The 25,097-nt window shown below is 54.1% G+C and overlaps 2 protein-coding genes across 4 annotated transcripts; both read left to right on the forward strand.

Annotated features, from left to right (window-relative positions):
* Window positions 1-851: 851 nt before the first annotated feature.
* Wdr90 (WD repeat domain 90) lies at window positions 852-18,698 on the forward strand. 3 transcript variants are annotated; one of them, XM_050118971.1, is made up of 41 exons: window positions 853-1,236; window positions 1,336-1,512; window positions 1,598-1,706; window positions 1,879-2,049; window positions 2,266-2,380; window positions 2,475-2,542; window positions 2,907-3,001; window positions 3,071-3,289; window positions 3,658-3,726; window positions 5,254-5,364; window positions 5,441-5,586; window positions 5,670-5,727; window positions 6,802-6,920; window positions 7,011-7,172; window positions 7,252-7,382; window positions 7,449-7,565; window positions 7,902-8,137; window positions 8,320-8,459; window positions 8,631-8,761; window positions 9,882-10,012; window positions 10,262-10,423; window positions 10,521-10,649; window positions 10,853-10,968; window positions 11,725-11,765; window positions 11,943-12,074; window positions 12,317-12,505; window positions 12,735-12,832; window positions 13,235-13,337; window positions 13,516-13,637; window positions 13,778-13,937; window positions 14,029-14,219; window positions 14,533-14,701; window positions 14,790-14,901; window positions 15,255-15,426; window positions 16,625-16,747; window positions 16,864-17,038; window positions 17,148-17,278; window positions 17,363-17,506; window positions 17,579-17,698; window positions 17,836-17,920; window positions 18,263-18,698. In XM_050118971.1, the coding sequence occupies exons 1-41, from the start codon at window positions 892-894 to the stop codon at window positions 18,436-18,438; spliced, it is 5,700 nt and encodes a 1,899-aa protein (XP_049974928.1). In that variant the 5' UTR covers window positions 853-891; the 3' UTR covers window positions 18,439-18,698. The 3 variants fall into 3 exon arrangements, with proteins under 3 accessions (XP_049975010.1, XP_049974928.1, XP_049975094.1); XM_050119053.1 differs by lacking the exon at window positions 17,579-17,698 and having other exon boundaries at window positions 852-1,236; XM_050119137.1 differs by lacking the exons at window positions 13,235-13,337; window positions 13,516-13,637.
* A 291-nt stretch (window positions 18,699-18,989) lies between these two features.
* On the forward strand, window positions 18,990-24,976 carry Rhot2 (ras homolog family member T2). The gene is made up of 19 exons (XM_050119270.1): window positions 18,990-19,112; window positions 19,198-19,256; window positions 19,343-19,424; window positions 19,526-19,569; window positions 20,301-20,354; window positions 20,706-20,758; window positions 20,836-20,944; window positions 21,044-21,145; window positions 21,279-21,377; window positions 21,468-21,576; window positions 21,653-21,773; window positions 22,040-22,124; window positions 22,193-22,335; window positions 22,419-22,519; window positions 22,593-22,723; window positions 22,825-22,905; window positions 23,054-23,176; window positions 23,275-23,477; window positions 23,689-24,976. The coding sequence occupies exons 1-19, from the start codon at window positions 19,076-19,078 to the stop codon at window positions 23,813-23,815; spliced, it is 1,863 nt and encodes a 620-aa protein (XP_049975227.1). The 5' UTR covers window positions 18,990-19,075; the 3' UTR covers window positions 23,816-24,976.
* Window positions 24,977-25,097: the final 121 nt, after the last annotated feature.

Here is a 25,097-nt window from a genome sequence, read left to right on the forward strand (position 1 = left end):
GCACTTTATTGTAAGGTGAATCCTAGGGGTTCCTGACACAGGGTTAATTAACCCTTAAGGGGTAGGCTAGGGCATGTCTCCACTTAGAGGTAGAGTTCATTCACTTTTTTAAATAATTTTTTTGTGTGCATTTGTTTGAAGGTACCAGATCCCCTGGGACTGCAGTTAGACAGTTGTGAGCTGTTATGTGGGTGCTGGGAATTGAACCCCGCTCCTGCGGAAGAGCAGCCAGTGCTCTTAGCTGGCTGAGCCATTCCTCCAGTCCTAGAGTTCCATTTTTACACAGGGACTGAACTGGACCGGGACCCTAGCCCTAGACTGCAGGTCCTGCCTCCTCCTCTTTCAGGTCTGTAGGCCTGGCTGTGGGATATTGTGAAAGATGTCTCAGGGGTCTTTGTGTATGCGGTGAACCTGTGCTGACTGTGGTTGTTTGGCATCCTAGCTCCAGTGGGCACTGGTAACTTGTTTTCCTGAAGTAGGGAGACCCAGTGTAACTGGATCAGGTGCCTCCAGAGGGTTGGAAGGCAGAGATGAGGCCCTGCCTGGGTGGACCGTGGATATGGTCAGGCCTCAGTATAACCTCTCCTGCTCCCACACAGGAAAAAAGGTTCAGCCCCTCAAACATGGGAGGCCTCAGAGAGGGTTGGCGACCACCCATACTTAGCACAGCTGCTGGTGACCTGGGTGGCTGGGCGTGGCTACAGGCCCAAGCAGGAAGCGACAGCAGTGGGAGTGGCCAGGGAGAGCCCAGAGAAGCCTGGGAACATTCAAGAGGGCGGGGTGTTGAGGGGAGCTGCTAGGCAACCGGGTGTCACGCAACCACGGGAGTTTCTGTGCGTCGCCTTGGCGGAAGTGACGCGCGTTGCCAGGCGGCTGTTGCTAGGCGCCGTGATGCGTGTCTTGCGTAGGACAACGTCAGCCGAGGCGGGAAGCGCGAGCTGCAGCGCCATGGCTGGCGGTAGCGGTAGCGGTAGCGGTGCGCGCCCGGCGCGTTGTCGTCTGGTCTCGCGTCCCGGGAGTCCCGGGTCCGAGGTTCCCCCTGCGTCACTGACTATTCGTCGCGCGGAAGCCCGTCCCGCGGGCGGAGGCGAAGGGGCGCGGCGCGCTGCCCAAGACCGGTGCTCAGGCGGCGTTCCTTCTGCAGCCTGGCAGCACCCCTTTCTCAACGTATTCAAACACTTCAGGGTGGATGAGTGGAAACGGTCCAGCAAAGAGGGAGATGTGGCCGTGGTGACGGTACGGGCCGGAGGCCTTCCTGCTCCTGAGAAATCTTCCGGTGGGCACTCTTGAGTACCCCCCGGCTTTGCACTGTTCACAGCTCCTCTCTCTTTGTAGGACAAGGTCCTGAAGAGCGCCGTGTATCGCATCCGTGGATCGGTCTCTGCCAGCAACTACATCCAGCTGCCTAGAACCAGCACCCAGTCTCTGGGGCTGACTGGGCGGTACCTGTATGTGCTTTTCCGGCCCCTGCCTACCAAGCACTTTGTCATCCACCTGGACGTGTCCACCGAGGTGCTCAGCCTGGAAGGACGGCTGTGTGTTTGATACTGCCTATTCCCTCGTAATCTCCATCTAATGACCTCACTCTGCCTCACAGGACGGCCAGGTCATCCGTGTGTCTTTCTCCAACCTCTTTAAGGAATTCAAGTCCTCTGCCACATGGCTTCAGTTCCCCTTTGTCTTCGAGACTAAGACGCCCAGAAGAGGTAGTGACACCTGGTTCAGGAGGGACAGCTTGAAGGCCTAGAACAGGATGGTACAGGCCCGGTTGGGCTTGTGTGTGGCCCTGAGGACGGCTGGGGTCTGGGGCTGAGAGGGTTGCAACTATGGAAATGGGGAAACAAAACGATAGGTGTTGACCTTGCACCTGTTATACAGACCTGGCAGGGGTAGCGCCTCCTAATGCCCGCTGGACCTGCCTGCAGCTGGACCTGCGTGACATTCTGATGTTCTACCTGAGCCGGCACTATGGCCACCTTAAGAGCATCAGGCTATGTGCCAGCCTGCTAGTCAGAAACCTCTACACCAGTGATGTGTGCTTTGACCCCGGTAAGGCTCACACTTCATACCCAATCCTAGTCAGAAGGCTGGAACCCTCCCCTGGCAGATCAGAGCCACACACCAATGCCCCCAGTTCTAGAAAAAGCATTGGGGTGGGCTGGTGGCCCAACAGTATACTGGCAGATGCCTGGGTTTGCAACTTGTCTGGGATGGGAAGGGATAGGACAAACTCCCCTTGATCTAGAACAGCCCTGACCATTGTAGCTGTCACCATCACTGAGGCCCGGCGTGCAAAGTTGCCTGTCAACCCTGTGCCTCGAGAAATGGCCTTCCCAGTGCCCAAAGGGGAGAGTTGGCATGACCATTACATCCACGTTCGGTGAGCAGTTCTGAACCTCTGGTGGTGAGGGGCCAGGTTGATCTTCAGTCCCCAGATACTGATTTTGCCTCTGCCTGTGTTTGCCACCCATGAGGTTTCCAAGCGATGTCTCAAAAGCGCCTTATGAGCAGGTTGAGAAGAGGCATTCCCCTCCAGAGACAGGTAAGCTTGTGACATTACAGGGTGCATACGTTGGTGGGAACAGGGTCGGGGATCCTGAGAAGGGTTCAGTAGCATGGAGACTATAGCTGGTGTGTGCCTGGGGCAGCCTGGAGGTAGGCACAGAGAAGGGCCTAGCCAATGGTCGTCTGAGCTTCTAGAACCACTTTTAAAGTCTGTGCAAGTGGCATCTGATTCCCAGGCTTTCCATTTGGGAGGGGAGCTGCAGGGTCTTGGGTAGAGTAATGGCAGCGCTTGTGGTGTGGTGTCTATAGAATGGGTGAGGGAAGCCACCTCTTCCACCCTGTACCTTTGCTGACCTCTGGCTACTCCTCTCTGACTCTTTACTCTGTTGTGGTCTTCCTAGGGCATGTGTCACGGTGCCTGTCTCATCCAAAGGTCTTTGGCAAACCTTTACAGAGCAGTAGGTCCCCCGTGGTCCAGATATCTAGTCCCATCTTGGTGAGTGCACTTGGGAAAGGGCTAGGGAGTGGTGGCCCTAGGGTGCTGATGGCACATATTCTGCTACAGCCCTGCAAGGTCCCCTCAGCACCCAGACTCCTTCCAGATGTCAGCCTGACCTACAAACATCCAGAGGTCTCCAGTGTCGCTGCCTCCAGCATCCCTGGCCGACATCCTTCGTCCTGGGATGAGACCACTGATGCACACGCAGTGGGCGGTGGCAGACATGTGCTGGCCAACAAATCATCTGGGGTGCCCATGGCTCTTGAGGACCTTGGCTCCTGTAAGGTGAGTGCCCAGCTGAAGGCTTTTGGGCGTTAGTGGGATGAGGTGTTGGCCAGCCTGAGGCCCTGAGCTGTATTCACAGTGGATGGGCCTCTCTAATCCTTCCTGCATTGAGCAAGAGACCTTGTAGATGAATACAGAAGGGTTTATTCTTGTTGCCAGCTCTAAGGGTCACCCCCAGATAGTCTGTCACGGGATAGGACATGACATTTATGGAGGCTTTACCACTGCAGCCAGAAGATGACTGCTAACAGGAGCCGCCCCACCCCCACCCTGTACTGAAGTTTTTCCTTTAGAGGTAGCACAGGTGGGGGCATTTGCAGGGGCTGGTGTGTCTTCCTCAAATCTCATTTTTCATTTTCCTATTTCAGCTCTTCCTCCCAGACCCAGTCCTGAGGCTCAAGGGAGTCATCGGTTTTGGGGGTCACAGCACCCAATGGGTGAGACTTTGAGGCAGTTTCCAGGCCGGTTCTCAGTGGGTGGCACGAGTGAGTTGTTGGAAAGAACAGATTTCTAGTCCTGTCTTGGGCACTTTCTTCCCTACGGTCCTTAAGAGGCCCTGCCCTGCCCACATCTGCCCTTTTTTTTTTTTTTTTTTTTTTTTTTTGGTTTTTCGAGACAGGGTTTCTCTGTGGCTTTGGAGCCTGTCCTGGAACTAGCTCTGTAGTCTCAGACTCACAAAGATCTGCCTGCCTCTGCCTCCCGAGTGCTGGGATTAAAGGCGTGCGCCACCACTGCCTGGCCTCACATCTGCCCATTTTTGTGTGGGCAAATGTGAGTCAGGTCATGGGTGCCCCTATTAACTTGGCAAGGTCTGACAGGCAGTGGCTGGGTCAAAGGGCTCCCAAGGACCCAATAGCTCTGGGTTACATCTTTTTTTTTTTTAACTTTTTAAAGATTATTTTATGTGTATGAGTGTTTGGCCTGCTTGTATATATGTATCCCATGAATGTGCTGGGTACCAGGGAAGTCAGAAGAGGGTATTAGATATCCCAGAACTGGAGTTATCTATAGTTGTGAGCTATCATGTGGGTGTTGGGAACTGAACCCCGGCCCTCTGTAAAAGCAGCAAGTGCTTTACACTGCTGCCCATAGTCTCCAGCCCCATAAAGATTTGTTTATTTTATGTGTGTGTGCCTGAACGTACGTACGGTTACTGCATGTGTGCAGAAGCCCACAGAGATCAGAAAAGGACATCAGATCCCCTGAACAAGAGTTACAGGCAGTTGTGAGTCATTGGTGCTTGGAGTAGAACTTGAGTCCTCTGCAAGAATAGTAAGCCCTCTTTGCTGCTGAGCCATCTCTCCAGCCCGCTGCGTCTTTAGACCTTCTTGAGTATGGGTCTCTGATCCAGACTGGAACTGTTGGAATTGGGTGTGGTGTGGAATACTGACTCCAGCACGTGCAGTGGGCTTCTAGGCAAAGCCTCAGTTAGAAAGGGGTAGTATTTCTCTCCTTCCTGCCCACCAAGGACCCTGGGCACTCAGCAGTCCTTTCTGGGCATGGTCTCTGAGTCTTTGGTCTTTTGCTACCAAGATCACCAGTCTCTTATGTTGAAGGGCCTTTAGTTGTCTCAACAAATGCCTGTAATGGGGGGACAGATGCCTCATATGTGTGTGCCAGCCTTCCCTTCTAGTGATTTGTGTGCTAGCCTTCCCTTACACGTGTGAAGTATGTGTGTGTCTTTGTGTGTGTGCATGTACCTCCCCTTCTAAACAGTCAAGAGGAACTTGACTGGGTTTCTTTTTTTTCTTTTTTTTTTTTTTTTTTTGGATTTTTCGAGACAGGGTTTCTCTGTGGCTTTGGAGCCTGTCCTGGAACTAGCTCTTGTAGATCAGGCTGGCCTCGAACTCACAGAGATCCGCCTGTCTCTGCCTCCCGAGTGCTGGGATTAAAGGCGTGCGCCACCACTGCCCGGCTTGACTGGGTTTCTGTGTGTGACTTTGGTTCTGTCCCTTTTGTGGTAGGCCCTGTGGACCAAAGATGGCATGGCTGTTGTCTACCCCTGCCATGCAGTCATCATCGTCCTACAGGTTGATACCAGACAGCAGAGATTTTTCCTTGGCCACACAGACAAGGTACACGCCTCTTGGGCCTGGGTAGGGAGAGGTGAACTACAGGCCATGACTCTCCCTCTTTATTATTCTTCTCCAGGTCTCTGCCCTGGCCCTTGATGGGAATGATACACTGCTAGCCTCAGCCCAAGTGCAGCCTCCCAGCATGGTGCGACTCTGGGACTTCCAGACTGGAGGATGCCTGTCCCTCTTCCGCAGCCCACTGCACACCATCTGCTCCCTCAGGTGCAATGGTCTTTGGGCAGGGCAGCAGTGGGAGTGGGGGGGAGGTGCCCAGAAGCTGCTGACATCATCTTCCACATCTACAGCTTCTCTGGCAGTGGGGCGCTCCTCTGCGGTGTGGGCAAAGACAGACATGGAAGGACGGTAATGTGTCAATACACCTTGTAGAGGAGGTGGGGCTCTGTCACTTGGATAGTGAGCTCCATCCAGTATCTGGTTTCTAAAACTCTTGTCTATGTTTGTTTCTGTTTATTAAAGTAGTATTTATGCCTTGCTTTGAGGTGGGGCTAGAGATGACTCAGTGGTTAAGAGCACTGGCTGTTTTTCCGATTCCCCCCTCCTTCACTTCCAAATACCAACATGGAGTCCCAGGGGGATAGGATGCCCTCTTCTGGCTTCTGTGGGCACTGCACATACATTGGTGCACAGACACATTTAGACAAACACTGATATACACAAAATAAAAATAAATTTATTTATTTTTTTTTTTTAGTTTTTCAAGACAGGGTTTCTCTGTAGCTTTGGAGCCTGTCCTGGAACTAGCTAAAATATTTTTTTAAAAAGAGAATCGTGATGGGCTGGGTGTGGTGGCACATTCTTTTTGTTATCATTCCCTCCACCCCCCAGACAGGGTTTCTCTGTAACAACAGCTCTGGCTGTCCTGGAACTTGTGCTGTAGACCTGACTGGCCTCGAACTCACAGAGATCTTCCTACCTCTGCCTCTGAGTACTGGGTTTAAAGCCCTACCACTGGGGAGGCAGAGACAGGTGGGCATGTGTCTAGGCCAGTCTGGTCTACATAGTGAGCTCCAGGCCAACCAAGGCGACACTCTCCAAATCTGTATTTAAATGCTCAGTGCTGTCAGAGTTGCAGGCACTTAGTGCTCTGAAGTGACCCAGTGTTTCAGTGTGAGCTACCTCTGGCCTTTTTCCCTTGAATGCTAGGAATTTAATCCAGGGCATCACCTGTTAGATATTAGCCTTGCCACCGAGATCTATACCCGGCCTCAGTCAGGTTTTTTTCAGTCAGGTGTATATTTTTGGGCAGCTACAGCTGCACACTGCAGACTTGACATCTAGGGACAGATTTCTAAGTCCAGGGAAAGCCTCCGCCTGTCGAGGGGCTATGGCCTCAACTAGTCCTTTCAGGGCAGGGCCAGACAAAGATCTCACAGGGCTTGGTGTCTATACCTGGAGTTCATTGTGGGTTTATTGCAGGTGGTAGTGGCCTGGGGCACAGACCAGGTTGGCCTTGGTGGCGAGGTAGCGGTCCTTGCGAAGGTGCATACTGACTTTGATATTCAGACCTTCCGGATTGCCTTTTTCGATGAAACCAGGTGATGTGGCCAGGCAATAAGGTATCAAGGCAGGGTCTCTTGGGCCTTGAGGCCCCCTGCTCCGCATTGCTTACCCCTCCGTGCCTACAGGATGGCCTCATGTGGTCGGGGCAGTGTACGGCTGTGGCGACTGCGGGGTGGTGCCCTACGCTCCTGTGCTGTGGACCTAGGCGAGTATTGTGCACTGGAACTCACTGACCTCGCCTTTGCACGTGCCCTGGATGGCCCCTGGGCACCGTCAGGTGGCATACTGTGAGTCCCCGCCTTCGTCATTACCCAGCCTACCCCATACCTTGAGTTCCCTGCCTCACCTCTTACCTTCCTTGGGCAGCTTTGTGTGTAGCCATAGCGGCCACATTCTGGAGATTGACCATCAGCGCATGGCTGTGCAGCACATCCGCCGCTTGCTGCCCACACAGTCCCCTGGGGTTCCGCTCACTGAGAAGCAGAACTTCAGCTTGGGTAGGTGGGCACCTGTCCCTGGGGGGAGTGGCATGACATTGAGGTGCTGATGTGTGCCCTTTCCAGGGTCTGGCATTGCCATCAGCAGCCTCAGTGTCTCTCCTGCCACATGTGCTGTGGGCTCTGAGGATGGCTACCTGCGACTCTGGCCCCTGGACTTTTCCTCAGTGCTCCTAGAGGCTGGTGAGATCGCAGATATCTACTTATCCTGGCTTGGGGAGGGTGGGGTTCTCTGGCTCTGGTTTTGATAACACTATTCCTGGTCTGGACAGTGAGTTGAGAGGCCAGGGTATTGTCCTGAGCCTGACACCTATCAATACAGGAGTGGCTGCAGGCTGGTTTCACAGGGGCTTTGGGGGCAATGGCTAGTGGGCAAGATACTCTGGTGACCTTGGCAGCCGTAGAACAAGTGGTTGGTGTCTTGGGGACCTCAGTGCCCACATAGTGTGGTGTGACATTTCCTGGAGTTAGTTCTGAAGCTTGCTTTGCCCCAGTCCTGCTGACCCACCCTTCCCACAGATCATGACGGCCCTGTGAGTTCAGTCTCCTTCAGTCCCGATGGCCTGCGCGTGCTGTCCACCACTACTTTAGGACACCTGGGCTTCCTTGATGTCCCCTCCCGGGAGTATACTGTGCTGGCACGCTCCCACATGGCCCCAGTGCTGGCGCTTTCTACAGAACAGAACCGGGGACAGATGGCCACTGTATCCCTTGACCACACTGTCCGCATTTGGGACCTGACTACCCTCCAACAGGTGGGGAATAGCAAAAGGCAGGTAGGTCCAGATACCACACAAAAGGGCTGGGGGGGGGGGGGCACAGGGATTTGGTCCTTCCAGTCCGATGTCTGGAACTTGGTGTTAAAGTCACCTAGGGTACTCTTTTCTCTTGGGTTCTCTTGGCCCTTCCCCCCTTCACGGTGGCCTCTTCCCTCCAGCTGTATGACTTCTCGTCCTCTGAGGAAACCCCTTCTGCTGTTGCTTTCCACCCCACACTGCCAAACTTCTTCTGTGGCTTCAGCAGTGGGGCTGTGCGATCCTTCAGCTTGGAGAACTCTGGAGTCCTGGTAGAACACACGTGAGTGCCCCTGGGGGATCAGGGCTCACAGACATTAGCAGTGAATGTGGACGCTGAGGAGATGTGCGGGATTCCAAGTGGGGAAGACCCTTTGCAGGAAAGCCAGTACCACCACGAACCCCATCTTAGCTCCCAGGACCAAGGTCAGTGAGTGTCCCATGTGTGGTGCAGGCGTCACCGAGGGGCCATCACCAGCCTGGTCATCACCCCTGACGGCAGATTCCTGTTCAGCTCCTGCTCTCAGGGCTCCCTGGTCCAGTACAACTGTGCTGTCTCCCGATGCTGCGTCCTACGTGTGGCAGGTCAGGCTCCTAGCCACTCACTGGTTCCAAGGCACTGCAGAAACCTGTCTTAGTTTGCTTTTATTGCTGTGATAAAGATCATGACCAAAAGCAGCTTGGGGAAGAGAGGGTTTATTTCATCTTACAGCTTACAATCCATCAGGACAGTTTAAGGTAGGAACTGAAGCAAACACCATGGAGAGCCGCTTACTGGCTTGATCCCCTTGGCTTGTTCGTCCTGCTTTCTTACATAACCCAGGACCACCTGCCCAAAAGTGGCACTGCCAAAATCGGCCCTCCCTTGATTAATCAGTGATTAATAAAGAAAATGTTCTGCCGGGTGTGGTAGTGCACACCTGTAATACCCGCACTCAGGAGGCAGAGGCAGGTAGATTGCTGTGAGTTTGAGGCTAGCCTAGTCTACAAAGCAAATTCCAGGACAGCCAGGGCTGCTACACAAAGAAACTCTGTCTTGAAAAATTACAAAAAAAAAAAAAAAAAAAAAAAAGGACTGGAGAGGTGGCTCAGAGGTTAAGAGCACTAGCTGCTCTTCCAGAGGTCCTGAGTTCAATTCCGAGCAACCATATGGTGTCTCACAACCATCTGTAATGGGATCTGGTGTCCTCTTCTGGCCTGCAGGCATACATGCAGGCAGAACACTGTGTACATAATAAATAAATCTTTAAAAAAAGATCAGTCACTATGATGTATCACATAAAAAGAAAAAAACGTCCCCACAGAATTGCTTACAGGCAAATCTAATAGAGGCATTTTCTCAATTTCCTCTGCCCAGAAGACCCTTGCTGTGTCAGGTTTCCAGGAATATCTAACCAGACCAGGGCCATTGCCTCCACTCTTAGGGCCTAGGTTATGCCATGTGCTTCCTCACAAGCCAAGGGTCAGTAAGGGTCTGTGCCTACCCCGCTGTAGAAGGTGGGCAGCCTGGGCACCAGGAAAATGACTGGAAGAGACCTGTTAAAAGGGCATCTATGCCTCTGGTGAGTCATGTGACCATGGCCTATGAGGACTGGCGAACTGAAGTGTGTTCTGTGGAAGCTGTAGAGGGCCAGTGCATGCTGCAGGGGAGACGGGATTAACTGTCTCCTGTCACCTGCTGACCCACCGCCCTGTGCTGCTACAGCCAACATGCTATGTCAGGATGGCCGCCCCAACCCCAATATCCTGGCAGTCAGTGGAGACAGCTGCCGGCTGGCCTTTGTGGGCCCCTCTAAGTGCATGGTGACAGTTGTGGAGTCAGCCTCCCTGGACAAGGTGAGTGTGGGACCTCCTGGATCAGGGGTTCTACCCGGCTAGATAGAAAGCAGTCCAGGAGTAGGTAAGAGGCTGCAGCTACTCAGGAGCAGGCCCAAGCCTACCTACTATGCTAAGCAGGTTCTGGGCTCACCCTGCTCTCTGAAAGGTCAGCTTCCTATGTGGGGGTTATGTCTGGGTGCCCAGGTGTGTGCTCCTGAAGCCACTTCCTCCCAGGCTCTGGGTGGTGCTAGTGTCTCTTGCCCCTAGCTACTGCATGTTGATGTCAGCACTCTCAACCTGGCCAGCAACCACCTGGACTGGGCTGTGGCCGTCTGCTTCAGCCCTGGGGACTCAGGCCATCTGCTGGTGTCCACATCCTCTAACAAGGTTGTGGTTCTGGATGCTGTGTCGGGACACACAATCCGGAAGGTGAGTCATGGCCTGCTGATCCTTCCCTGTTCCTGCAGCCTTGCCCCTGTGCCCACTGTGCCACCACAAAGGGGCGTCTTAGAGAATCTTCCTCTAGTTTTCCAGTGTCCGCTCCAGAGCCTGCTCCTCCCTGGCTCTTAGTGAGGATGCTTGTTTGCTGCTGGCAGCCACTGGCCGAACCATTACAGTGTGGGATTATCCAACACAGGCGAACCCCAGCTGCCAGGTATGTGCTGAGGGCTCCCCATCGGTGGCTGAGGAGACTCCTGGAGGACCAAGTGAAGGAAGGCAGGAGCTAGAAGGAGGGAGGGCGATGTGCAGAACCCTCTGCCCGCTGAGGCCAAACGCTACACGGGGATACCTAGATACTGGGAGTTCAGAATCCTAGACATGCTCTGGGTCCCTGTGTGTGCTACTTTCTGTCCCTAGGTTTACATTGGCCACTCAGAGCCTGTGCGTGTTGTAGCCTTCACCCCTGATCAGCAGCAGGTCCTCAGCGTAGGGGATGCCATCTTCCTCTGGGATGTCCTGGTCACCCCTGAGAGGCAAGTGTCTGCCCTTCAACATGTCTGTGTGTGTGTTGTTGGTTGTGTTTTACTCTTTTACTCTTTGGTCTTTTCAGGGGGCTGCCACCATCTCCCAAATAAATCACACATGGAGGTGTATTCTTAATTATTATAAATGCCAGGTCTTAGCTTGGCTTGTTTCTAGCCAACTTTTCTTATCTTAAATTATTCTATCTTTTGCCTCTGGGCCTTTTCTTCTGTACATCTTACTTTCACTCTTACTCCATGGCTGGCTGGATGGCTGGCACCTGGTGTCCTCCTCTCCTCCTCTTGCTCCTTCTTCCTTTTTTTTTTGTTTTGTTTTTTGTTTTGTTTTGTTTCGGGACAGAATTTCTCTGTAGCTTTGGAGCCTATCTGGAACTCAGACTCACAGAGATCCGCCTGTCTCTGCTCCCTGAGTGCTGGGATTAAAGGCGTGCGTCTCCACTGCCCGGCCCTTCTTTCTTTTTCTTCCTTATTTTTCCTATTTATTCTCTGCCTACCAGCCCCACTATCCTTTCTCCTGCCTCGCTATTGGCCGTTCAGCTCTTTATTAGACCACCAGGTGTTTTAGACAGGCAAAGTATCTCAACTTCACAGAGTTAAACAAATGTAACATAAAAGAATGCAACACACCTTTGCATCATTAAACAAATGTTCCACAGCGTAAACAAATGTAACACATCTTAAAATAATATCCCACAACATGCATGGGCCTTTTGCTGGCTGCCTCCTGACACCTTTTCTTGTTCTCAGTGACCAAAGTGAACCTGGGGTACCTGCAGTCCATGAGGCTGGTGAGTGACCTAGGCTTAGCTGGCAGAGGAGGGTATAGCACTGTTAGTTGGGTGGAGCTGACACAGGTTGGGCGGATGGCACCATCTCCTCTGATATGTCTGTCATCACCACAGAGACTGTCTCCCTAATAGACAGATCTGATAAGCCCAAACCTGATATGGTCTTTCTATCTCTAGGCTCCAGTGTAGGACAGTTGGAGGACCTGGCATCTGGGGCCAGTGGACTCCCTCGGCAGCAAGTGCCCATACCATCTCAGGCATCACCACCCCCACTGAGTATCCATGACAGACCCCTTGAAGGCAGCGCTGGTAAGGGCTGGAGTCCTAAGCAGGTCTGGGTTACCTGGACTCAGTGTGTTCCTTGGTGCTGATTCTGGGGTGGTGTCAGGCCAGGTAGCTGTTTCCCTCATCTTTCTTTCAAGACAGGCTCTTAGCATTTAGCTCTGTAGACCAGGCTGGTCTTGAACTCACCAAGATCTGCTTGTGGGGATTAAAGACATGCACTACCATATCTGGCTCTGTTTCCCTCTTTTTGTTGGTCCTAACCCTAGGCACCTTTTCCATATCGGATGAGGAAGGGCTCTGTGAGGAGAACCATGATGTTTCTGAGGCATTCCTCCAAGCCCAGGCACCGACCCCACCTGTGCTCGTAGAGAGAGAAGCCAGTGGAGCTGGGGATGGTCCTCGGGAGACTGCAAAGGGTTCTTGGGCACCGGCTGTAGTTCATCATAGCCAGACAAGTAAGCAGATGGCCACACGCAGGGATTGAGGCCTCAGTCAGGGCAGTTTGGGGGTTTGTAGTAATCATACCTGAAAGATGAGTTGAGGTCACCTCCAGGACCCTGGGAATCCTGGTATACCTGCAGTGGGTGGAACACAGCTGTCTGCCTAGCAGGGTTGGGGGTTTGTGTTGGGGAGGGGTCTCAGCTGGTAGTAGTTCAGTGCCCTTTGCTCTCCTCCTCCTGTCAGGTGAATGGAGCCTCCGGAGAGTAAAGACTGGGCTCCCAACCCGTCCGGATTCCTACAAGCACTTCACAGCTCGATATAAGGCCTCTACACGGGTCAAGGTAGGCGGCACACACCATGCTGCCACTCTCGGGGTTTCTGAGTATTCCTCTGGTGACCGTGGGCCCTCTCAGTCTTCCCCAGAGTCTCTTTTAGGTCTTCTTCCCAGAGGGTAGCTTTCATGTCATGCACCCGCACACCCACCATTCTGTGGCACATATGTATATACTGCTGGCACTCTGCTGAGCCCACCTCTGTCTCTCCAGTGCTGCCCCTTCTGGGCCGCTCCACACCCCAGGATCAAGTCCTAGTTTCTATGGCTCCTACGTGTTCCACCTATCTCTGTATTGATACCCTGGGTCCCTTACCTGACCACTCTGTCTGCATGTCTCCAGTCAGCTTGACCATGTAGTTTTGGGGCCAGCTGTGCTGATTATCAGCTTTCTGGGTCTGCTTCCTTGTAGAGTGTCTCCTTTCTGCCCGTTGGCAGGGAGCAGCTGCGACTAAAGACCGTTGTGGGCTACAATGGGAACGGGCGGGCCAACATGGTCTGGAGGCCCAATACAGGTAGGGCTAGAGTGCCCAGTCCCATCCTCTAGGGCGGGTCCTCCATAGCAAATGGATGCGAGATGTCAGTTGAAGCTTCTAGAATGCAGGGCACTGGCACATACCCTTGTGATGCCAAGGCCCCGTGAGGTCTGACTATCAGCGGTGACAGGAACCTTGGCATTTTCCTTGCCTACAGGCTTCTTTGCCTACACATGTGGTCGATTGGTGGTGGTGGAGGACCTGCATTCTGGCACCCAGCGACACTGGCTTGGCCACCCCCAAGAGATCTCTACTCTGGCACTCAACCAGGATGGCCAGGTGCATGTCCGTGGGCACAGTGCACAGCGGAGCTTAGTTCTAGCTCAGCATGAAGGGCACTGTCCTTGCTTCTCCTCCACTTAGCAAGAGCAGGCGTATGTAACGATTTCCTCCCTGACCACCTACCCTCCTGCTTGCAGGTCTTGGCCTCTGCCTCCTGCTCTGGCGGCACAGCTGCCCGCTGCCAGATCCGCATTTGGGATGTCCCCAAGGGCATCTGTCAGCACCTCCTTTCCCACCATGACACAGCTGTGCAGGCTCTGACCTTCTCCCCTGATGATGAGTTCCTTGTGACCCTGGGTAGGTGGGTTTGGAGAGGCGGAGAAAGGGCAGCCTTCCAAGGATCTCTTGTGGCTGGACTGTGCCTGATGTCCCTGTTTTGTGTCCCCAGGGGACTATGCTGACCTCACCCTTGCCCTGTGGAGCATGGCTACCTATGAACTCCTGTCATCCACTCGCCTCCCAGAGCCTGTGCATAGTGTAGCCTTCAACCCCTGGGATGCCAATGAACTCATCTGTGTGGGCACAAGTGCCATTACCTTCTGGCTCCTGCAGCACCATGGGACAGATACCAGCTTCCAGGTACTGGACTGCTGGCTGAGGTGTTTCTTTGCTTTGCTTTTTATTCTAATTTTATTTTATATTCATTGGTGTTTCACCTACATGTATGTCTGTGTGAGGGTGTTAGATCCCCTGGAACTGGAATTACAGACATTTGTAAGCTGCCATGTGTTTGGTGGGAATTGAACCTGGGGCCTCTGGAAGAGGAACAGCTAGTGCTGTTAACTGCTGAGCCATCTCTTCAGCCCTGAGGTGTTTAATGGGCACCTTCAGAGAATGGAGTCTGGTTGCCTCAGGGCATCACTGACCCATAGCCACACTTGTGCTCTGTCAGGTTCACCGGGAACCAGTCCCTGAGGAATTGGGGGCATCCGAGTTGACCTCACTCTGCTACGGGGCCAGCCCCCTGCTCTACTGTGGCTCCAGCTCTGGCCAGGTCTGTGTCTGGGATACTGGCACTGGCCGCTGCTTCCTGGCCTGGGAGGCTGATGAAGGCGAGATTGGTGGGTGCCCAACAACCTCTATGACCCCCAAATGTACTAGCTGTCACAACCTGGGGGGTGGGTATCTCATGCCCACCCTGTCTTCTAGGAGTGCTGCTGTGCTCGGGTTCAAGACTGGTCAGTGGCAGTAACACAAGAAGGCTGCGTCTTTGGGCTGTGGGCGTTGTGCCAGAGCTGAGGCACAAGGGTTCAAGTGCCAGGTGAGCTGCCGTGGGCCTCTCGCCTGCACTATTCCCTTGGGTTTTGGCTGCAAATTTCAAGTCCTTGTTGGCTCCTGCAAGCCACACCCATTCTGTAACACAGCTCTCACATGAAGGCTGCCCTACATACCTGTCCTCAGCTGGGTCCCTCCTTGAGAATACACTTAGGCATAGCATGGGCCTTTCAGGCTGCAGACCAAGGAGAGATGGGCTTGAAGCGCCTGAGATCTGTAGGGTCCTGGTTCCTTTACCCATGAGAACACAGCACCAGATGACTGCCGGTTCCTCCATCACCTGGCATACTGGCTGGCTCATGTTTCCAGCCTCAAGACTCCTTTCCCATATCCTTTTAGATCCAGTTCTGTGTTCATGGAGCGTGAGCTGACCCTGGATGGGGCTGTTGTGAGTGCCAGCTTTGACAGTGGCATGGACATGGGTGTAGTGGGCACCACAGCTGGCACACTCTGGTACATCAGCTGGACAGAGGGCACTAGCACCCGCCTCATCAGTGGCCACAGGAGCAAGGTGAGCCTGCTGGGCTGTTAAGGAAGACAGGATTTCCACCACCCCAGGCAGGACAGGCTAGGGCAGCCCCATTTCCTATCCTCTTCCTACACCCTAAGCATCTTGTCTTCAGCTGCTAGTGTTCTTAGGGAGACTCAAGTGGACCCTCCTGAGTCCAGGCATTGTTTATATCTGCTATGGGCCTCACTGACTCTGCAGTGTTCTAGATCCTTGCTAGTGTTTCTATATTTTACTTGTAACTTGTTGAGGAGCCCGCATCACCTGCTTAGCAGTTCCCAGAGGCTGTCTCTGCTGACATCATCAGAGTTCTACTGTGGAGTTCAGGTGGCAGGAGGCCCCAGAAGGTTCTGGTTGAATCTGCTCAGATCCAGTTGGAACTGGTCTGGGTGTTTCAGGTGTGGCCAGGCCAGTCAATTGATGGGAGTATCTGGATTTATTCATGCCTGACAGTCATGTGATAGATAGATCCTGCATGTGGCCTGTATCGGGCTTCCTCCACTGTCCATCAGAATTCCAGGTTCATGCAGGCTGTGTGTCAGTGCGACCATCCTTTCTATGGCCAGTCTCCTCTTGTTCAAATAGCCAACATGCTTTCCCTCCTTCAGAAGTTTGGATCACAGCCTTTGAGCTGTGCTGGCAGTCCTAACTGCCATGATATGAGCCTCACGAGCCCACTGTTGGATCAGCTGATGGAGCTGGAGATGGGGCCCAGGACCCTTAAGCAACCCCTAACCTTGAATTTTCTCCAGGAGGTGTGATGCATCAGTTTACACTGAATTCCTTTGGTTCGTGGTGTCTGTGCCACCTTCCTCCAAAAACCCTGATTCTTAGTGGTGCCCACAAAATACACACCTGTTTTCTCATCAAGACAGTCAACAGCCTGACGGGGAAAAAAAGCCACAAAGCCACGCATGTCACAAGCACTGGAGACAGCCAAGTGTTTTGTGCTTTTGCTTTTAGTTTGTAGCCTGCTGGAGACACGTGGTCACATTATATATTTTAGGTTCTGACAATGTTTCCCACCTACTGATGGGGTCATCCCCAAGTCTAGGGAAGTAGCATGTACATTCACATGGAGATGGTTGGGCCAAGTAGGCTTGGGCAGGAGACAGATGTTCCTGTGTGGCGGCCTGGTCCTGGAGACCAGGGTAGGAAAGGCCCAGCTAGGCATCCCCTCAGCCATACTGGGCTCCGACAGGTGAACGAGGTGGTCTTCAGCCCCAGCGAGTCTCACTGTGCCACCTGTGGCGAGGATGGCAGCGTGAGGGTATGGTCTTTGGCCAGCATGGAGTTGGTGATCCAGTTCCAAGTGCTGAACCAGGTAGGTTGGGAGTTGTGAGTGCGAATGGGATTTAGTGTATGCTCAAAGTAGAGCCCAGGTCATATGCTGCATTCCCATGCGCTAAAGCCAGTGCTGTCACCTCCCTGGGACACCAGAGCTGCCTCTGCCTTGCATGGACCCCCCCATCCTGTGGACGCCCAGAGCAGCAGCAGGTGGTGGCAGGCTACAGTGATGGCACACTTCGAGTCTTCAGCATCTCTCGCACTGCAATGGAGCTCAAGATGCACCCCCACCGGACTGCTCTAACAGCCATTGCCTTCTCCACTGATGGTGAGGAGATGGGGCCACAGAGTGATGTGTCAACCTCATCTCGCCCATATCACACTTCAGGGCATGGGCTAGGCTCACAGGGTGGCAACCTAATCTCCATCTGGCACAGGTCAGACCATCCTATCTGGAGACAAGGATGGACTTGTGGCTATAAGCCGCCCCTGCACAGGAATGACCTTCCGTGTACTCAGTGACCACCGGGGTGCTCCAATCTCTGCTATCCAGAGCACAAGCAAAGAGGTAAGGCAACCTCAGGTGATGGTGGGAAGAGGTTTGGGGTGCTTTGGGCAGTCGGCAGGTTCTCATATCCCTCCTTTCTCCCAGTATGGAGACCTAGGGGTAGAGGGTGCTGACCTGTGGCTGGCTGCAAGCGGGGACCAGCGGGTCAGCATCTGGGCCTCTGACTGGCTCCAGGACCGCTGTGAGCTCCTGGAGTGGTTGAGCTTTCCTGCACCTGCCACCTCAGAGGTAAGAGCTCCCAGGGCATATGGGTAGGGATTGCAACCCGCACAGTTCAACACAACACACTATTTCTCATAGACTTTAGGCCTCCTGCCCCCCTCTCTTGCTGCCTTCTGCCCTTGGGATAGTGCGATACTGGTGTGCGTGGGCCTTGGTGCCCATGAAGAGGTGGTCTTTTACAGCCTCCGCCAAAAGCAGGTTTGTGAGTTATGATAGAATTGCTGCCTTGTGGATGGGCATCCAGGGCTGTGCATGCACGGTCATAAAGTCATGGAGTCTGGGCTGTGTCCCTAGCAGGAGTCCCCAGTGTCATGCTGTCTGCTGTCTTCCTACAGGTAGTGCAGAAGACACCGCTGCCCTTCTTTGCCATGTCCTTGAGCCTGTCCGCAGGGGCCCAGCTCATGGTGGTTGGCTTTGCTGGTGAGTACTGGTAGATACACTTGTGCTGTTTTGGGGAATGGCAAACTGGCTCTCCTGCTCTTCACCTCTGTGCCTTGGGGCTCCCTCTCTATGAAGAGTGTGGAGACATAACCCCAAAGAGGGCCTAAGCTCAAGGCAAGGTGCAAGTTACCAACTGCAGCACCTGCGCTGAGGCCAATGGGACAGCTTTGACGGCCTTCGGCCATAGCAAGTTTGGTGATATAGAGACTGATCATGGTTGGGATGCCACTCAGCAAGATCCCCTGGTGCAGGCGGGGCACAAGAAGATTGGGCATCCCTCTGGATGCTGCCTGGCCCTCTCATCCTGTCATCTGTCCACAGAATGCATGCTGAGGCTCCTAGACTGTGTGTCAGGGACTGCCCAGGACTTTGAAGGCCATGATGACTCAGTACACCTGTGTAGGTTCACCCCGTCTGGCAGACTGCTCTTCACAGCTGCACACAATGAGATCCTGGTGTGGGAAGTCACCAGCCCTGAACTCTTGCTAGGAACATAGGCAGAAAAGCCAGGCTGTGGATTGCTGCATGCTGAACCAGGATGGCTGGGACAGACTTCAGAACTACACTGTTTTGAATGTGGGTGATCTGAAAAGATTTAAGGAGGCTTAGAATGTGTGAGGAAATGGATTTGATCCCCAGAACCATTTCAGAACACACAAAAGACAGCATACTGGGATGGTTTTTCCGCACGAAGGTTGTTTTATTGTTTTTATTTTGTACAGTTTAAATAAATAAAAGCTGGCATTTGTTATATTGATACATTGTTTTATTATTGCCCCATAAATTGCATCTCTGCATCACTTCTGTCCTGAACTCAGCCTTTGCCCCTACGCCTGGCCCTGTCCTTTGTCCAGCCTTGCTAGCCACTGGCCCTGAGAAGCTTATTGGGTCCAAGGCAAGTGGCTACACCACCTGCAGTGTTACGAGCACCCATGTGGCGGCGCCGACGCGTAGCTCAGCCACTAGCTGGTACTGCGCGGGCGGGACCGGAAACTTGTGTAAGGGCGGGATTAAAGACAGGAAGTGTGGGGGCTTGAGCGGGGTGAAGGAGAGGGTTGGGATTGGGGTTAGGTCTAGTTGGTCCGTTTTGGGGCTGGGAGGGGTGGGTTTGGGGTGCTGCTGCGGGCGGCAGCCATGCGGCGCGACGTGCGTATCCTGCTGCTGGGCGAAGGTAGGTGCTGGGGCCGCGGGCAGACGGGCAGGGTCGGCGTGACCTCGACAGTGCTCCTGACTACTGTTCCCCTTACCGCGCGCAGCCCAGGTAGGGAAGACTTCTTTGATCCTGTCGCTGGTCGGCGAAGAGTTTCCCGAAGAGGTGCGTCGGCCAGAATGGACACTCGGGGTGGATGCGAGGCTCTGGGCGTCCGGACTCCCCAGTCAATCCCAAACCACCTGTTGCAGGTCCCTGCCCGTGCGGAGGAGATAACCATCCCCGCCGACGTCACTCCGGAGAAGGTGCCCACCCACATCGTGGATTACTCAGGTATCCCCAAGTGCTGTCCCCTCAACCGGTATGTATTGGGCCTTCAGCCGGTTTACACCGAACGCACCAGCCTCTCTGCATCGGGTTCTCTTTCCCTCTAGAAGCGGAGCAGACAGAAGAGGAGCTTCAGGAGGAGATCCACAAGGTGCGGTGCATCTTGAGGGGCCTTGGGTACTGAGCCCGATTCATTGGTCTTAATCGGCTTCCTCTTCTGCGGAGCTGGATTAGGTGACAGGCTGTGCTTGACCCTGATAATTCTGCTTTGACCTTCAGCACTGGATGTTGTTGGCTTTCCCAGATCACAGCTTACTGGGAACCAGGATCGGTCCAGTGCCTCCGTCCAGCGCCTCCGTTAGTGCGCAGGGAGGGAAGGGAGCTCCTTCCTTTGCTCCTTCCCAGGGTCTAGAGGGAGCAGAAACGTCTCGTCCACTGCTTCTCCTTAGACAGTACGCTCCCTTTCCCCAGTGCCATGGCTCTATACTGTAGTCTACTGCTCTGCTTCCCCAGGCTGGGGTGGATGCCATCTTAATTAGGAGTTAGCCGTTGCCAGAGTTGCCATGTTCCTGAATGCAGCCCTTCAGCCTCTGTGTCCTATGGGTGTAGGCAGTGTCTCCTTGCTTTTGTCCACAGCATCCTTGCTGCCTGTACCCTTGTGTGTGGAGGGTCTGTCATAAGCACTTAGGGCAAGACTGTGCTGACTGGAGCCAGGGTGCTTGTGTCTGGGGTCTCTTGGAGAGTGCGGCAGGGAGAGGCTTGTTTGGTAAAGGCGGGCTTCCCAGTCTTCAGAGCCCCTGCACCCAGGACCTGCTGGAGTGGCCTGTGCTGTTTATAGTGAGCAGGCAGCCTCTGGTCACCCTGTGTCTTGCTTTTCCTTAGGCAAATGTAGTGTGTGTGGTGTACGATGTGTCCGAGGAAGCCACCATTGAGAAGGTGAGCAAGAGGGGAGCTCCTTGTCCATTCTCAGCCCCTGCTGCTAGTGCCTGGCTTAGCTGACAGTTGACCTGGGCAGGACACAGTGGCTCTTGATCCCCGATCCTCATTCCCAGCCTCGTCTCTGCTGAGCTTTTCAGGGAGCCCCATACCTCTGAGCTAGGGACCCCAGCCTGCTTGGGGAGATTGCAGCTGTTGGGATCACCCACAGTCTCCCACCAGCTTCAGCCACAGGACCACAGCTGGCTTCCAGCTCTCCACCAGTCCTAAAGCTTGTTTAGCCCAGGTGGGGCAGCGTGGGCTGGTGAGCACCTGTGCATTCTTTCCTCAAGCTTGCACTTTGTCTTTCAGATCCGAACCAAGTGGATCCCGCTGGTGAACGGCAGGACTGCCACAGGGCCCAGGTGACCAGCAGGGCCTCAGCTGGGGGGACTAGGCCCCACCTGCTCCTCATCCCTGGTGATCATGGCCTCTCTCCCAGGTTGCCCATCATCCTGGTAGGCAATAAGTCAGACCTGCGACCAGGGAGTACCATGGAGGCTGTGCTACCCATCATGAGCCAGTTTCCTGAGATAGAGACCTGCGTCGAGGTGAGCAGGGAGTCGGGGAAGGCCTATGTTAAGACCCTGCAGCAGCTCTCCTGTATCCGTCTTCGATCCCTCCTTGATTCTGTCCCCACCCTCGTCTAGTGTTCTGCCAAGCACTTGAGGAATATCTCAGAACTGTTCTACTATGCCCAGAAGGCTGTTCTGCACCCCACGGCCCCCCTCTATGACCCTGAGGCCAAACAGGTGAGCAGAGGGTGAGGGCCACACACTTCCCCGAGACTCATGCTAAGGGCTCTGTGTTCTGTAAGGAGAGCAATGAACGGGAGCACTGGCAGGGTGAACAGGGAGAGGGCCGCTTGGCCTTGTGTCCCTGCAGCTAAGACCTGCGTGCGCCAAGGCTCTCACACGGATCTTCAGACTCTCAGATCAGGACCTAGACCACGCGCTCAGTGATGGGGAGCTCAATGCCTTCCAGGTGTGGTCCTGCCCCAAGACCCTAGCTGCCCGCATAAGAGAGGAATCGGGGGCAGCTGACTGACCTGAAGCCCTTTCTTCCCGGAGGCAGAAGTCCTGCTTCGGCCATCCCCTGGCCCCACAGGCCCTGGAGGATGTGAAGAGGGTGGTAAGCAAGAACGTGGCAGGTGGCGTGCAGGACAACCGGCTGACCCTGGAAGGTGAGGTAGACATGATCATACGCCTTGGTGTGTGGGGAGTGACTGGGCTGGGTGCGAGCCCTCCATCCTTTCACAGGCTTCCTCTTCCTGAACACACTCTTCATCCAACGTGGCCGTCACGAGACCACATGGACCATCCTGCGGCGCTTTGGGTACAGTGACTCACTGGAGCTGACGCCTGACTACCTCTCTCCACCGTGAGTTGCAGGCGGGTGGGCAGCAGGGCTTATACTCTTGGGCCTCTCTGGGATTGGGGGGCCCTCAGCACTGGCTTCCTGATGGATCTGCCTTGATCTTGCAACCTGGGACCTCTAGCTTGGCCTCTCAACACACACTCATAGCCACTCCCTGCCTAGCCCCAACCATGTGACCAGAGGGTTCAGTTGGGAGTGCCTGACTACCCAGGCAGGTCCTGCATTGTGGCAGTCCGAAGTGCACTAGCCTGCCTCTGCCATCCCCACAGGCTGCATGTACCCTCTGGCTGCAGCACAGAGCTCAACCACCGCGGCTACCAGTTTGTGCAGCGGGTGTTTGAGAAGCATGATCAGGTGAGCACCGCTCCCCTTGCTCCTCGATACACCCCAAGCACGTGTCACCATAGCCCCTCTGTCTGCAGGACCATGATGGTGCTCTCTCACCTACGGAGCTGCAGGATCTCTTCAGTGTGTTCTCAGTGGCACCCTGGGGCCCCGAACTCTCACACATAGTCCCCACTCAGGCTGGCCGGCTGCCCTTGCATGGGTATCTCTGCCAGTGGACGTAAGTGCAGTGTGTGCCTGCCTATCTAGTCCTCCCCACCCTTGCCTTACTCTCTTAAGCACCGTGCCTCCCTTCACCCCCAGCCTGGTGACCTACCTAGATGTCCGGCAGTGCCTTGCACACCTTGGCTACCTGGGCTACCCCACCCTCTGTGAGCAGGACTCCCAAGCACAGGCCATCACAGGTGGGTAACTACTTGTTCGGTCCTTGGGCCCCGACACCTCAGTGGCCACGCCCCTCACATGAGTTCTTTACAGTTACCCGTGAGAAGAGGCTAGACCAGGAGAAAGGGCAGACACAGCGCAGTGTGCTTATGTGCAAGGTGTTGGGAGCCCGAGGAGTGGGCAAGTCGGCTTTCTTACAGGCCTTCCTTGGCCACAGCCTGAGGGTGAGAACCATGGTGGCCCCAGCCCTCTACCCGAGAACTCAAGGGGCAGGAGAGGTACCACAGGGAGCAAAATCAAGACTTCTTTGCTACTGTCCACACAGGAAGCCAGGGAGCTCCCTGAGGAACCCCCCATGTACACCATCAATACAGTACGGGTCAGCGGACAAGAGAAGTACCTGATTGTGAGTGAGGGACTGTGCATCCTGTCTTGGAGGGTAGACCCACAACAGACACCCTGTGTTCCCTCTTCCTTCTCCTACTGGAGCTGTCCAGGGTGGCTGTCGGGGAACTGAGCCTTGGGGAAGCCGCTAAGGCTATTGTTTGTCCCAGCTGTGTGAAGTAAGTGCGGATAACCTGCTGGACACTTCTCTGGACACTACTTGTGATGTCGCCTGCTTAATGTTTGATAGCAGTGACCCCAAGACCTTTGTACACTGTGCTACCATATACAAGGCAAGTCCTGGCCTAGGGTCCTGTACGGGCATCCCAGCCGCCACAGGCTAGCTAGAAAGGCCAGCGAGCTCAGCTCCCACTCTTCTCTTTCCTGGCAGCGCCATTACATGGATGGGCAGACCCCCTGCCTCTTTATCTCCTCCAAAGCTGATCTCCCTCAAGGTGTTGCCTCACCAGGCCTGTCACCAGCTGAATTCTGCCGTAGGCACCGGCTGCCTGCCCCTGCCTCATTCTCCTGCTTGGGACCAGCACAGCCCGACACAGCTGTCTTTACCCAACTTGCTACCATGGCTACCTTCCCGTGGGTATACCTTATACGCCTTGGTGTGGGGTTGCTATCCTGGGGCTTAGTCTGTCATCTGGGTACGAAGGTGGCAGAGCTGCAGGTTAGGGCCTGTGACCCAGAGAGCTTTGCTGGGTGGCCTCCTTTGGCCTGGCCTCTTGGCTGCTCGGGACACGGGTTTTTAGCAGTGAGCTTTTAGCACACACATGGCACATTCATGTTTCCACAGGCACCTGGTACACACAGAGCTGCGCCCCTCCTCCTTTTGGCTCCGAGGAATGCTGGTGGCTGTTGGGACTGCGGTGGCTGCCGTCCTTAGCTTCTCACTGTACAGGGTCCTAGTGAAGAGTCGATGATAAACCACCCATGAGCCTCTCCTGACCAAGGCGCACAGCACACTGCGGTGCCTTGTGGAGGCCCATGTGGCAGAGGAGTATGGGCTTTCAGCTTGGTGGTGTAATGGCTGTGTGGCTACAGGGTCCCCGGGACTGATGTGGGGTACCTGCTCAGGGACTTTGTGTCTAAACTTGGACTTCCGAAATCTCTTGCCCCCAACAGGGCTGTGTTTTGCCCTGTCCTGCTGAGCCTGGGGGTGCAGGTTGGAGATGTGAGGTCGTGACCTTGGAGGGAATATTGTGTGGTAGGGGCTGGGCTGTGGGTAAGGAAGCCAGGGACCAAGACCAGGGGCTCTCAGGTGCTTCCCGGTTCTGCATGGCCAGCAGGCATGTGGGGACAAGAGGTGGTCATATTGGGAGGGACCTGATAGTCACCGAGTTCCCACCTTTCTGTACGGTGTGGAGCTTTACACTCTACCAGCTGCAGAGCAAGTGGAATTGGGTTCCCTGATTAAACCTCACCTGTCTTTTCAGCTCTTGGGTACTGGTATCTCAAGGCAGCTTTTTTCTTTCTTTCTTTCCTTCTTTTTCTTCCTTTCTTTCTTTCTTTCTTTCTTTCTTTCTTTCTCTCTCCCTTCCTTTCTTTCTTTCTTTCTTTCTTTCTTTCTTTCTTTCTTTCTTTCTTTCTTTCTTTCTTTCTTTAANTCTCTCTCCCTTCCTTTCTTTCTTTCTTTCTTTCTTTCTTTCTTTCTTTCTTTCTTTCTTTCTTTCTTTCTTTCTTTAAAAAATGAGGCTGGGCTGTGGTGGTACACGCCTTTAATCCCAGCACTTGGGAGGCCGAGGTAGGTGGATCTCTGTGAGTTCGAGGCCAGCCCGGTCTACAGAGTGAGTTCCAGGACAACCAAGGCTACACAAAGAAACCATGTCTCAGGAAAAAGAAAACAAAACAAAAAGTTTATTTCCATGTTTGTTTTGCCTGCATGTATGTAAACGCACTGTGTGTGTGCCTGGTGCCCACAGAGACCAGACAAGTGTGTCCAGTCCCCCGGAACTGGAGTTAACTGATGACTATAACCACCATTTGGATGTTGGGAACAAATCTAGGTCCTCTGCAGGAGCAGCAAGTGGTCCCAACCACCAAGCCATCTCTCTAGCCCCATAAAGATCGCTTTTCTTCAGCCAGTCTAAATGTGACTTGTCTGTGTGTATTGGAAATGTCACCTGACCGTCCTGTCTCCCTCTGTTCCTGGGTCCCTATTCTGAGGTCTGATTAGTCGCTGTGATAAATGGCTGTGGAAGATCC

The sequence above is a fragment of the Alexandromys fortis genome, unplaced genomic scaffold (genome assembly GCF_014885135.2).
Source record: "Alexandromys fortis isolate MF-2015 unplaced genomic scaffold, M_Fortis_MF-2015_v1.1 scaffold_29, whole genome shotgun sequence".
Classification (NCBI taxonomy): Eukaryota; Metazoa; Chordata; class Mammalia; order Rodentia; family Cricetidae; genus Alexandromys; species Alexandromys fortis.